Genomic DNA, 15043 nt, shown 5'->3' with positions numbered 1-15043 from the left:
GCTATTTCATTATCAGTATTTCAAATCCCCCAATACTAGAGTACTTTAGAATTTTTAAATCATTGACTGCATTTAGTTCTGTTTAAAGGAAGACATAATTAAGAAGAAGATGGAAATTATATAATGTTAATTGTTTGTCCAGAGCATTATTGAAACAAACTGCTTATCAGGTTTTGTTGTTATTCCAGTAGTAAATATTTTGACTAGTTAATACACCAAAATGCTGTGTTCAAGTTGGCACTAACAAATGTAATTTATTTAGGCAAACTGGCAATAAGTCATCAAACTTAAAAAATAACTCCAAGGGAGAAAAAAAGCCCTGTGTTTACTTTGGCAGTTGAGATCTACTAGTCATGAATAAGATGATGTCCTAAAAGCTATTCATTTACTTAGAATTAGGTAATGTAATTGTAAAAGGTGGATAGAGCATTGGAAATTTAGCTTTTCACTTTGTTTTAGATCTTTTTCCACCAATATTATTTGGTCTGTGAAATTAAACTCTTCTTGAAGAAGTAATTAGAAAAAGTGCACATCAGTGATAATAATTGAGGATTGACTGGTTGATCTCAGAAGAGAACAAAAACTCAAAAGAAATTTCATAAGGTTTTAAATTTGGCAAGAGGACTGCAATATCTCTGATAATTAGACTTTCAACACATTTGGATTTGCTAATTGGATCTAAGTTCTAATTAGACTTTTATATAACTAAAAATGACACATCATTGTTTGAATTTAATGTGCTTTTACAGTTGAAACCAACAATTAGCAGCTTTTTCCAAATTATTTTAATACGGAAAAAGCTGGCTTTTTGCTTACATGTGACAACCCCTTCTCTTAAGATATATTGTATACATTTTGTTTTCTTAATTAAGCACCTTTTGAGGAGCTTGAAAAGAGACATGAGTTTGATAGGAAGCACCTTGTTTATTTGTGAGGAAGACTTGCCGGTATATTGATGACTTCAGAAGCTTCAAACAAAATGCAATACAAGCAAATAATACAGTCTTTAACAGGAAGCAGTGCGAATAACCAGGTGCCCCTATAAGCCATTCAATTGATCAAAATAGTCTCTGAATATGACTAACGTTCTATTACATTTTTAAAGCATGCAAATATGGAATAAGCTCCCAAATGAGAAGGCCCATGGGACTGGCATCAGGATTAATGATATATCTTCCCAAGATGTGTGTTGCAACAATCTCTGCAGCTTCGCTTCTTGAGCAGTTATCTGCTAATTCAAATCACAACATCTCTCTTTCCTCCTTATTTTTGAATTGAGAGTCATCCATTTTTATCCCGCTGGAATGTATATGCAGTAATTTTTAAACTGGTAGCCCTCAGATTTGGATGTTACAAGAGATAACAACTACATGAGAATGTAAAATTACACCAGTACTTTGGAGAGCAAAGAGCAGTAAATCATTGCAAGACTTTAAGGGAAAGACTGCTGCCAAAATCTCCCATGTAGATTGATAGCACTGACAAAAAAGTCAAATTACATTGTTTAATGTACTGTGGATATTTGAAAACAACAAAGCCTTATACATGTTTTATTTTCCTCAAATAAAAACTGTGACCCCTCTAACCACATTAAAAACCAGCTTTTTCCCCAATAAAAGCAATGTAAGATCTAATTAAAACCATTTAAACTGTAAGAAAATCTAACTTGTGCAGTAATTGATATATTAGAGCAGGCATTATGCTAGAATTATACGTGCTATTATTTTTCTAATTAGTGTATTACTGAGGCTGAATTATTGGTGTATTTATAACTCCTCATTAAGTCAAATGTCTTCAGTGAATCCCCTAAAGCCCACTGGATACTGTCATATGTCATATGATATTTAAAAGCAGGAAATAGCATTTTTGATTGCTTCATTTGCTATTAAAAAGGAAAAACTGCACAAGACACTTTCTGTTATGTTATTCCAAGATTTATCCTGCAGTTCTCTGAAAGGTCTATATATAGGTGATTGGACTGTTCCTCAGGCAGAAAAGTGACCAAGCTATTTTATCTTTCAGCTTGGGTGCTGGAATCCTGTCACAGGGCTGAATGGGTCCCTGACTGACAAGAAACTGGAGAATAATATGCGTGGAGTGGTTCTACGCGTGGTGACTGTTCTGGTAAGTCTGATCTCAGCCTTGTGGTTTTGGCTTCTAGGAGATTATTTTATCCTCCATTTCTTTATGTTTTATTAACTGATATTATAATATTAAAAGAGCTTTTAACAAATCGTAACTATGCATTGTATGGTACTTGTAATTATCATATTTTCCAGCCTTCAATTTATGTGTGTCAGAATCAGGCTTTTACATACTTTTTCTTTAATTATAGTACTAATTTTATAACTTTCTTAGACGGCTTAGACAAGATTTCTATCCTTCTATAGTTTTCTATACATGACAAGATGGAGTTCTCTCTCAGGCATCCTCTCACTGAAATCCGATGGTCTATGTAAGTGAAGATAACCCTGCCAAACAAGGGTGGATTTGATCAAATACAGTACATTCAGTAACACTGGAACATTAGCAGACGAAGACTACTTTCCTGGGAAGGACCTGCTTCAAAGTGAAGCTCATCCTATTGTTTAGTAATTATTTATCGAGTATCAACTGTATTTAAGCTCAGTACTAATCCCTGGCGACACTAATAATTAAAATGGACAGATATGATTCTGTTGTTTTGAGTTTGTCATCCAGTGATTCTGTGGCTATTACATGGGATTATACATGTGAAACATTTATTATAATTCCATTTGGTAGAAAAAGTAATAAGTGGTAGCTGTTATAATTATTCTATATATTATTATTTTCTCACATGATATATAAATAAAATGTTAATAGAAATAGTCTTCAGTAGCAAAATGCTCAAATTGGTGCTGTCTAAATAGCCATAGGGGATGAAGACATGCATTCTCCCTGCCTATCTCAATGTGTTTAACCTCATGCTTCTTTATAATACATTTCAAAACCAAATAAACCATAGTTATTAACTTCAGTTTTCTTTAGAAAAACCCACTTGTTTTTAAATTCGAACAATTCTTTCTTATAGGCTAAAAAAATTACAGAATTCGTAAACAAGAGAAGTGGTCTTTTTTGATGTGTTGATGCTAATTGAATGTTTATCAGGATTTATAACAGCAATGTCTGCCCTCTGTACATTGTTTAATACAAATTAAACAGACTCAACATAATTTCATTGTCTATAAGAAGGATCTGTGATACTCTCTATTAAAAGAAATTTAGACAATGAGTCTATCTTCCCTTTTGGTGCCTATAATTTATTTTTAGCTATTGTTTTAACAAGATTTTCATTGTTTGGCAAATAATTATATTATGAGTACTTGAAAACTTAATTGTGCAGGTGCTTCTGTGCATACCCAAAAGTATAGATATGCATTTTCACTGATGTGCTAGTATTTTTTAAAAGGTATTTAAAGTATAATAAACTATAATAGTCTCTTCGCTAGTGATTAACATGGAAGCTCAGGTGAAAACCACAATAAAAGAAAATATATGTGATTTGCTTTTGCCTTTGACATACATATTTTTAGGCAAGCTAGGCTTATTTAGTCATTAAATATATATCTAGTACTTACTGTAGGATAGAGTTAGTTGGTAATGGGTATAAGATGAATGACACATATACTTATGTGCATATTTATGCCTCAAGTTATACATAGACTTTTGCTGGGAGGTGCATATATGTAATGAAATGGCTGAGATATATTTAATACTAACTATGTGCAGATACTCTGCTGAGTTGTTTTCAGGTATGATCTTATTCAGTCCTCATATTATTTCCGATAAATAAATAGTATTCTGATCCCAAGAATCTGGTTGAAGAAACTGAGACATACAGAGGTTGAAAAAAATGTGGACGATTATACAGATAGTAAGTAGCAGAGAGAATTGAGATTCAAATCCAAAAAGTTAGACTCCAGATCTCTCAACTTCTTCCTCCTTAACATTATGTTTACTCCCTCTATTCCTACTGTGATAAGTGTGAAAATTGCAGTAGCTATAGGATTTTCTTGAGAGGTAGAAATGCTTAACCCTGAATAAGATGAAAGTGAGTTTTGCTGGGAAAGCTTCATAGAGCCAATTATTTTCAATTCATTTCTAGGCCAAGAAAAATGATTGCTGTTTTGTGCATGAAATGGTATTGCCTCACGCAGTGTTAATACCTTCGTGTGCCCTATTCTCACCTTTGTGACGTGTAAATGATCCGTTTTCTTCAAGCTTAGCCCTGCACTGACCCTCAATGTGCTTAGTGAGAGGAATATGGAAAGTCTGTTTCCCTAAAGTCTTCTGTGGTATAATATGGATTTATGAGTTGGGTGCCCAGTTGAGCAAAAGGTTGTTACACTTGTTAAACTTCCTCAGTATACAGCCATTGTACTTAATAAATTTTCAGGCTTTCTGGTTCTTCCTGTAATTCCTATTTGAATGGAAAGCAGCCATGACTTTCTTATTTATTTCCTACAAGACCCTTTCTAGGTGTAGCTCCTACTTATATGACCTTGCAAGCTTCTTCCACCCAACACTGAGAATCACTCTTCCCTAAGTCCATGCAGCGACTTTAAAATCATGATGTCAACTAAATCTGAAACTCAGAATTCTATAGTGGACTTGATTGAGTCACCTAACGATAACCCCTTGTATTCCAAGTATTTACCACTAGCCATTTCCAAAGAGAGAAAGAGGAGGGAGGGATCATGTGTAAAGGCCGTGAGAGAAGGTATCTTAGCCTTTATTCCATTCTAACAAAAATCTAGTCCCAGTTATACAGAGACACACACACACACACACACCCCCCACAGATTTTTACTTCTTAGGAAAGTAATGTTATCAAAGACACACAGGTTAACAGAATTGATTTTTCTTGCTTAAGTTTTGAAACTCCCATTCCCATCACTACTAAAGATACTTCATACACTTGAAAAAAATAATCTAATATTTATCTTAAACTAAAGAATTCAGCACTATATTGTTTATGATGCCAGGGGCAAGTGAATGGGACTCAAATGGTTAAGTAAAGAGAATTAAATGAAGGGATTATTAACAAATAATATAAATAAAGTTGAATAAATCAACAAGGGCATTGAAGTGTCAGGGCCTAGATGTGCAGCAACCCTAAAGACTGATGTGATGTGGGAGAGAGTCTAGCAAAGCTGGAGCCATGGAAGGGAGACCGCATCTTAGAAGTGGTGACCTTGGCTATGGGAAGAGGCTGGAGGAGAAGCACTCAAATCACATTTAGGCAGGAGAGGGGGGTGCTCTAAAGTCACTCCTATCTTTCCATCTACTTCCATCATTTCCAATTACAAATCCAACCAGAAGTCAGAGGGCAAGGGAGCCCAAGTAATGAAGACCATGAAGGTCTTCTTCCTAGGTCACAACACAGAGCCGTGAGGGACTTGAGGGCAAACAAGGAAACCATCTTCAGCATCTGTTGTTTGATCTGACCTGTTAAGAACTTTATGTGTGTTAACTAATTTAATTCTTACAAAAACTCTATAAGATATGTGCTAATTACATTTAAGGATAAAAACAGAGCTCCAAAGAATTAACTAAATTTCCATGTCCATAAAACTCAAGAGCCAGAGATGAGTTTCAAGCCCAAAGATCCTGATCCCAGTGGCTATGTCTTTAGCCTCTCTGACATTCTGTCTTTGGAATCAGAATAAATTCATGTTAGGTTTAATTTAAATGTAACTATTGAGATTACAGATGTTATTGAATTTGTAATTTAAAAACATTTTTTTAAAATGGCATCGCATAAGGATAACTTTATTTTTAGCCATCACCAAAGCCATATAAGTTTCTTAGAAATGGAGGAAAAGAAAATGTGAATAAATCTCCCTCTGCCAAACTCTGTTTCCATATTTGGTCCACCAATCTCTACTGCTTACCAAGTGGACCAACTGTCTTAATATGAGGCCTTTATTAGGATTATTTTTTCCTTTTCATTTCATAAGTTGTACAACTATAGATAACCATAAGTGACCAATTATGCCATACAGTGTTTTCATGGTTATTCACAAAAGTTATTGGAAACATCACTGAGTTGTAAGTATCATCATAATAATTATGAATCCTTACGAAAATAAAATGGAAAGAAGTTGGTGACAAATGGAAGATTTAAGAAACTATTCTGTTAGAAAAACTACTAGATATCTGGAAAACATAAACTGGCATTTAGAAGGAGATCACTGATTAATAACTCTTATTTTCTTGATTTAGTTTTCTTAAAACAGACATATGGCATCTCTAATGAAACATAAACTCACTCATAAATTTATTTGAGAAGTATCTATTGAGGGCCCTCTTCTAGTTGCTTGGGGTACATGCAAAACAGATAAAGATATTGACTTTGGGGAGTTTCATCCTAGCAGGACATCCAAAGCTCTAAGAATATTTTTGAAAAAATGCAATGCCTTTCTTCTGCATTGATATATAACACAATATTATTTTGCCTTAAACTACCATAAACATAATTGTATAACTTTGTATAAATATGATTGGAAATTTGTGTTAGAGCTGTGGTGGTGCTTTTTCTGTATTTTATAAATTCAAAAACATAGTTTTTCATATTTTAATATCTTTGAATCAGGATGCATCTTTCAATTGATGTCTTCCTGCAATTAAAATTTGTATTTTTTTTGTCTTTATTAGTGGTAGGTGAAACAATTGTGCATCTTACAATTGAAAACATTTTAGATTGAATAAAATGTGGACAGTATTCTTTACAAAATTAATTAAGTTAATGGATATTCCTGGAAATTTAAATTTAACAAAACTGGGCATGAAGCCATGGTAAAGAGACAGACTAAATAAAGGATACCTTCTAAAGGAAAGAAATAGCAGTAAGAAATGAAGCCAATTTTTAAAAATAGGAGAATAACAACAGTGAAAAAAATTACTATCTGAACTAAAGCTATCACTAGACCCATAGAAATATAAACATAGAAAATATACCAAAGTAGTTTATATTAAAACAACACCACACAAAGCAAAGTCCAAACTCTGTTGAAACATGTAAATTTTCCCAAGCAATCACCATGAGGAGGGTGTAGCAGATAATTACCTCCTGAACTATCATATTAAGAGAATTTTCCTTTTCCTAAAATATTTTATTATAAGTCTAACTTCTTGGGAATTATTTTAAGCAGGCCTTATTTGCCTCTAAAAATGGAAATGTTATCTAAGATCAGAAAAAGGTAAAAGAGTATTGTATGGTACACCCTAAATTATTAGCTTTGACTCCATAACTATCACTGAGCATTTATTGTAAGCTAAGCACTCTGCTAATCCCAGGGAGGCAAAGAGAAAAATATATATATATAGTTCCTGCTCTTGAGGAGTTCCACAGGAACCATTTTATCAACATTAATAAGTTTTCTATCAGAAAATAGGACCTGTTTGTGAAGGAATAAATACATTTAGCAGGCAGTACTTTTGCCTGGCAAATCCCATGGATGGAGGAGCCTGGTAGGCTGCAGTCCATGGGGTCGCTAGCAGTCAGACACGACTGAGTGACTTCACTTTCACTTTTCACTTTCATGCATTGGAGAAGGAAATGGCAACCCACTCCAGTGTTCTTGCCTGGAGAATCCCAGGGACGGGGGAGCCTGATGGGCTGCCATCTATGGGGTCGCACAGAGTCAGACACGACTGAAGCGACTTAGCAGCAGCAGCAGCAGCAGCAGGAGCCTGGGACAGAATGATGAGAGAGGGAGGGAGGGAGGATGCACACAGCAAATGTCACAGTATTTTATGATCTAATCTCAACAGTGACATCAAGGACCAGCTTTGTGGAGTTACAGAACAATCTGATTCCTCATTTTCTACGTTCTTTCACTCAGAACTCTTTGTAACTCTGTATTTTGTAATAATTTCATTAGTGTTTGACTCCTCCTCTAAACTACATACCGGTAAAACACAAGTTGTTTTTCATGTACATTGTCAGGTATATAAAAGCAGGTCAATAAATGTTTGTTGAATGAACAAATTAAAATATTCTGATAGCCTGTGGGTGGGTATGTGGGGTTGGGAGGGAAAGGAAAGAGGGAAGGAAGGAAGGAAAAAGGGAAAAAGAAAAGCCATTAAGAACTCTATATGTAATTACAAAAATAGGAACTGGAATGGACAAGACTATGCCTGAATAAGTAGTCTTGCTGCTGCTGCTGCTAAGTCGCTTCAGTCGTGTCGGACTCTGTGCGACCCCATAGACAGCAGCCCACCAGGCTCCGCCGTCCCTGGGATTCTCCAGGCAAGGACACTGGAGTGGGGTGCCATTGCCATTCTTTAATTTTTACTTACTAAGACTAAATTTCCAAAAGAAATGGGAAAGGATTATGTCATTGTTAAATCTTTTGACATAGTTGTTACTGGGAAATGACATACATGCTTTTAAGTTAAAGAAGTAGAAAGTTTTAATTCAAAACATCAAGAATCATTCATTCACACTATTAAATAGCAAGTTTACATTCCATGAGAAGTTACAAATAACAGAATCATTTCATATTATCTTGGTCGTAGAGGCACTCAGTGCTTGGCTTTTGTTCCACAATATTTTTGCTATCATGTGAAATAATACTTCATATCTAATGTACCCATGAATTATGTCAGTGTAAGGGTGAAGGCTTCCCTGGTGGCTCAGAGGTTAAAGCATCTGCCTCCAATGCAGGAGACCCCGGTTCGATCCCTGGGTTCGATCCCTGGGTCAGGAATATCCCCTGGAGAAGGAAATGGCAACTCACTCCAGTATTCTTGCCTGGAGAATCCCATAGACAGAGGAGCCTCGTAGGCTGCAGTCCACGGGGTCGCAAAGAGTTGGACACGACTGAGTGACTTCACTTTCTTAAGGATGAATCAGTGTACTTAGCTTCTTCTCAATGTACCTTTTAGCAAAAGAATAAATCATATGCAGTATGATTTCCTTGTTGGAAGTACTATTTTATTGTTTTTCCTCCACCTATTCTTCTTTTCCCAACACACTTATACTAATAGCCATTGGGCATATCCTGCAGAGTACTAGGTTAATAGTCAAAAGATATCCATTCAAGTTCTACCTCTTCTATTTAATAATCATTGAATTTATGGAAGTCAGGAAGCTCTTCTGAACCTCAATTTTTCTGTCTGTAAAAAGGGAATAAAAAACTGGCCACACAGGGTTTTTATGAGTGTAAATACCTTAAACTATCTGAAAGTATGTAGTAAAGTGCCAAGTGTTTCTAAATATAAGATGCTATTATCTCTGCAGTAGAACAATGATGTGTAAATTAACTGAAGAAAAGGAAAAAAATGAGCATGAGTGATTGTGAAGGTATCATTAATCAGTGTCATCAATCTTTAGATTTTGATGGGAAATTATTTAAAGGACCCTAAGTTAGACAAGGAAAACATAAACTGCAGAATCATGACTTTTAATCCCATTTACTGTTACTTTCCTTTGAAAATCTGCTAGTGAGAACAACCACAACTCTCCTCCTAATGAAGATGGTGCTGCCTAGAGACAAAATTACACAAATATCTGATATTTTAAAAATCCAAATAATAAACTATACAAATTTCTGAAAGTCTAGTATGTCAAGTGTATTGTCTCAGGAATCATGTTTGGTTTTAGGCTAGTTTTAAATAGCTTTATTAATATATAACTAAGAAGACATACTAAGAACAGCCCTGAAATGTCATTTTGCTTAGTTTTTTGCCAAGGACATTGTCCAAGTTTTTACTACTTGCAGACCTTCAGCGTTTTAGACTCCCACTGAGGTTTAAGCTTTCCTGAGTCTAAGCCTTTGAGTCACCTGAACCTAGAGGCAAATTTAGGGGCAGGAAGAGTGAACTTGACCAAAGGCTCCCCTGGGTAGGCATTCAGGGCACAGATAAGGGAAGGAAGTTTGATGGCCATCTCTTAGTGGGCCCACAGCAGTGTCTAAAGAGGGCTCCTTTCAAGTGTTAATAAAGTTTGGTTCAGAGCTCCAGGCAAAAATGACAACTCTGGCTGAGGACATGTCCTATGGATACTGTCTTAAATAAATTAAGCTAAAACTCACAATAAAACTTGGTAAGTGCCATGTAATAACTACTATACTAAAAGTACAATAAGCACGGTGGTTAAGAACACTGTCCTTGTAGGAATTCCACTTCTGAGGTGGCAGGCTGAGAAGATTCATAGACCCACTCCTCATCAAAGTAAGCACCACAAAAAGCTAACTGACTGACTGACTAACTAACTAAGTAAGTAAATAAACAGAAGCCATTTAAAATCTCTGTAAATTTCCTAAGGGCATACAAAAAAAGAAGTAACACTTAAGAAAATGTACAGAAACTGAGTAAAAGCAACAGGAGTCTACAGCATCTCAACCTCATCCTTCTCTTTCCCATTCCACCTCACTCTCTGCCTTACTCAGCCTGATGGAAGCTCCGCTCCAAGCCAATTTGGCCAAGAAGACAGAGCTCCATCTCCCTTAGAAGTTTCCAGTTAAGGGTTATCTCTCCTGGAGGCTGCTAGCATTTTCCATACAACCTAAATGTAATTTGAAAAGGTTAAGTCTTACGGCCATACCGCACTGAATGCACCCAATCTTATCTGAAAAGGTTAAATTCCTGGTGAGTGTGACCAAGAATTTGTGGGCTCCCTTTCTCCACCTAACTATGCAGTCTCTACCCCAGGTGTAGCAGACTTAGAATACTGGGGCTTTGGTTTCTGTCACACCACCTTGTTATAAGGCAGGGGTTCTACGACAACTGAGGTAAGTGAAGAAGGCCAGAGGCTGCCACCCCACTCAGTACCCAGAGTTGTAGCAAAGACTTTGTCCAGGGGAGAGGCAATCCATAACAAAAGAGAATGCTTAAGCACTCTCCAATTATTTGAAATAGAGCGTGCGGAATTTTAAGTCTTTGGCTCCTCTTAATTAAAAACAATAAGCTGAATCATAAGCCAGCTAGTTTACCAGGGAAAGCCAGAAAAAAAGATAGCTAACAATATCCCTCCTGAGGTCAGAATAAATTTTAAAACCTGACTTCAAATATGACCCCTACCAAAATTTAGTTCCTTCAAACTGTTAGGGGAAGCACACTGATTGAAACTGCCCACCCTGGCCAGGTACCGTAGTAACCATTTGCATGAGTTATTTTATGACAGGAGATCCTGATAAGGAATATGGAACTAATAAGCCGCCACCAATCAGAAAAGTGCGGGAAAGGTTGAAAGGAAACACCTCGTGTCTGTCCACTTCCCAGAATCCCTCTCGCTAGCATCCATCTTGGCTAGGAGATGCATGCACCACCAGGAAAGACTCTGAATTAGGATGATTGGCCAAAGACCACCCGGAAACTAATCCCATCACCATAAAACCCGACATTGCGAGCCACACGGCAGAGCAGTTCTCCTGGGCTCCCTTACCCTACTGCTCTCCACCCAGGTGCCCTTTCCCAAAAAAATCTCTTGCTTTGTCAGCACATGTGTCTCCTCGGACGGTTCATTTCTGAGTGTTAGACAAGAGCCCAGTTTCGGGCCCTGGAAGGGGTCCTCCTTCTGCAACAAAACTACTGAGCAAATCGAGGGAATTGCTGAAAACAGTAAGGCAATCAACCAGTAATCAGTGGAATTTATCACTTAATGACTTTAATGACTATGATGCATTTCAATACAGACACAAGCATCCTCAACAGAATGCTGGAAAACTGAATCCAACAATATATAAAAAGGATTATACACCATAAACAAATGAAGTTAATCCCAGGAGTACAAGGTTGGCTCAGTTTATGAAAACCAGTGTTATATACCATATTAATAAAGGGATAAACCCACATTATCATCTCAACATATGTAAGAAAGCCATTTAATAAAATCTAGTGCTCTTTCCCAATTAAAAAAAAATAGTTGACAATCATAATAATTGTATCATTTTAATGGTGAAATGCTGAAAAACCCCTCCAAATCCCTAAAGTTCTCACTAATTCTGTTCAACATCTTGCTGGAGGTTCTAGCTACCCCAATTAGGCAAGGAAACTAAGTAAAAGGAATGAAATTAGAAAGGAAAAAGTAAAACTTTCTCTATTTACAGATGACATGGTCTTGCAAATAGAAAATCCTAAAGAGTAAACACACACATACACAATTAGAGTTAATAAAAGACTTCAACTGCTCTAAAGTGTAAACACTTTACAAAGATCAATTGTATTTTTGTGCACTAGCAATGAAGATTACAAAAAAGAAATTAATAAAGTTATTTTCATTTAAATATATCAGGAAGAATAAAATAATTAGAATAAAATAAATGTAAACAGAACAACTGCAATATTTGTACACTAAATGCTACAAAACATCCTTTGAAAGAAAGTAAAGCATCCTAAAAATATGGAGAGATAGCGTATAGTCATGGATTGGAAAACTCGATATTGTAAAGATGGCAATATTCTCCAAGTAGAACTACAGATTCAGTGAAATCTCTATCAAAATTCTAGCTGTCTTTTTTGTTTTGTTTTGTTTTTTGCCATAACTGACCAGCAGATCCTAAAATTCACATGGAACTGCAAGAGAATCAGGGTAGGGAGAAAACAAACAAACAACCCACAAAATCTTGAAAAAGAGCAGTAGGAAGACACACTTTTCAGTTTCAAAACTTACTAAAAAGCTACAGTAATCAAACTAGTTCAAGATTAGACATTTAGATCAGTAGAACAGAAGTGAGTGTCCAGAATTAATCCATATATCCATGGTTAATTGATTTTTCAAGAAGATTGTCAAGATCATTCAATGGAGGAAAGAATAGTAGTCTTTTCAACTGGATACCCACATACAAAAGGTACAAAAGAATAAACCAAGATCCTTGCCTAAAATAGTATACAAAAATCAACTTAATATAGATCATAAATTTAAATGTATAAGTTGAAGCTATAAAATGCTTAGAAGAAAACATTAGATGTAAATCTTTGTGACTTTATTTTAGCAGTAGATTCTTAAACATAACACTCAAAGCATAAACAACCAACAAATAGATGAATTAGATTTCACTAACATTAAAAATGTTTATGTCTCAAAGGATAGAATGCAAACAAATGAGAAGACAACCGAGAGCATGGTATAAGATATTTGCAGATGATGTGTCTGATGAGGGACTTGTATTTAATACATAAAAAGAATAAAGTTTTAAGAATGACAACATGAAGCAATAAACCAATTAAAAACGGGCAAAGGATCTGGGTGGGTTTTCACAGAAGGTATAAAAATGGCTAATAAGCATATAGAAAGATTCTCAACACCATCTGTCATCATAGACGTGCAAATGAAAATCACAATGTGCTACCACTACGCCGTGCACTATACACATGTGTGCATACATGCTTAGGCTCTCAGTCATGTCCGACTTTTGTGACCCCATGGACTGCAGCCCACCAAACTCTTCTGTCCATGGGATTTCTCAGTCAAGAATACTGGAGTGGGTTGCAATTCTCTTTTCCAGGAGATCTTCTTGACCCAAGGATTGAACCCAGGTCGCCTTCATTGCAGGCAGATTCTTTACTATCTGAGCCCCTAGGGAAGTCCTTCAGTTCAGTTCAGTTCAGTTCAGTCGCTCAGTCGTGTCCAACTCTTTGTGACCCCATGAATCACAGCACGCCAGGCCTCCCTGTCCATCACCAACTCCCGGAGTTCACTCAGACTCACGTCCATCGAGGCAGTGATGCCATCCAGCCGTCTCATCCTCTGTCGTCCCCTTCTCCTCCTGCCCCCAATCTCTCCCAGCATCAGAGTCTTTTCCAATGAGTCAACTCTTCGCATGAAGTGGCCAAAGTATTGGAGTTGCAGCTTCAGCATCATTCCCTCCAAAGAAATCCCACAGCTGATCTCCTTCAGAATGAACTGGTTGGATCTCCTTGCAGTCCAAGGGACTCTCAAGAATCTTCTCCAATACCACAGTTCAAAAGCATCAATTCTTTGGCGCTCAGCTTTCTTCGCAGTCCAACTCTCACTGCATACATGACCACAGGAAAAACCATAGCCTTGACTAGACAGATCTTTGCTGGCAAAGTAATGTCTCTGCTTTTCAATATGCTATCTAGGTTGGTCAAAACTTTTCTTCCAAGGAGTAAGCATCTTTTAATTTTATGGCTGCAGTCACCATCTGCAGTGATTTTGGAGCCCCCAAAAATAAAGTCTGACACTGTTTCCACTGTTTCCCCATCTATTTCCCATGAAGTGATGGAACCAGATGCCATGATCTTCATTTTCTGAATGTTGAGCTTTAAGCCAACTTTTTCACTCTCCTCTTTCACTTGCATCAAGAGGCTTTTTAGCTCCTCTTCACTTTCTGCCATAAGGGTGGTGTCATCTGCATACCTGAGGTTATTGATATTTCTCCCGGCAATCTTGATTCCATCTTGTGCTTCTTCTAGACCAGCGTTTCTCATGATGTACTCTGCATATAAGTTAAATAAGCAGGGTGACAATATACAGCCTTGACATATTCCTTTTCCTGTTTGGAACCAGTCTGTTGTTCCATGTCCAGTTCTAACTGTTGCTTCCTGACCTGCATATGGGTTTCTTAAGAGGCAGGTCAGGTGGTCTGGTATGCCCATCTCTTTTAGAATTTTCCACAGTTTCTTGTGATCCACACAGTCAAAGGCTTTGGCATAGTCAATAAAGCAGAAATAGATGTTTTTCTGGAACTCTTTTGCTTCTTCAATGATCCAGCGGATGTTGGCAATTTGATCTCTGGTTCCTCTGCTTTTTCACTCACTAGAATAGCTGTAAATCAAAAGGACAGATGAAAACAAGTGTGGCAGAGTTGTGGAAAAATGAAACATTTGTATGTTACTGGTGGGAATGTGAAATAGTGCAAGAGCTCCAGAAAATAGTCTAGCAGTTTGTTAAATGATTAAACACAAACAGTGTATGATTCAGAAATTCTACTCTAGGTATGTTCCAGGAGAAATGAAAATGTGTATCCACACAAAAACTTGTACACAAATGTTTTATACCAGCTTTATTTACAATAACAAAAAAATGGAGACAACCAAAATGTATATCAAT

General features: G+C 36.6%; 1 protein-coding gene across 1 annotated transcript in view; it reads left to right on the top strand.

The window, feature by feature from the left end:
- Positions 1-15043, top strand: part of GRID2 (glutamate ionotropic receptor delta type subunit 2) — a 1640866-nt gene that overhangs the window by 1242294 nt on the left and 383529 nt on the right. The window contains exon 9 of the mRNA XM_004009703.6: positions 2023-2124. Within this exon, the coding sequence (XP_004009752.1) occupies positions 2023-2124 (102 nt within the window). The remainder of the gene's footprint in view (positions 1-2022; positions 2125-15043) is intronic.

Source organism: Ovis aries, chromosome 6, assembly GCF_016772045.2.
Source record: "Ovis aries strain OAR_USU_Benz2616 breed Rambouillet chromosome 6, ARS-UI_Ramb_v3.0, whole genome shotgun sequence".
NCBI classification, from domain to species: Eukaryota; Metazoa; Chordata; class Mammalia; order Artiodactyla; family Bovidae; genus Ovis; species Ovis aries.
The sequence above is the reverse complement of the archived record's forward strand: the minus strand, read 5'-3'. Positions and strand labels throughout refer to the sequence as shown.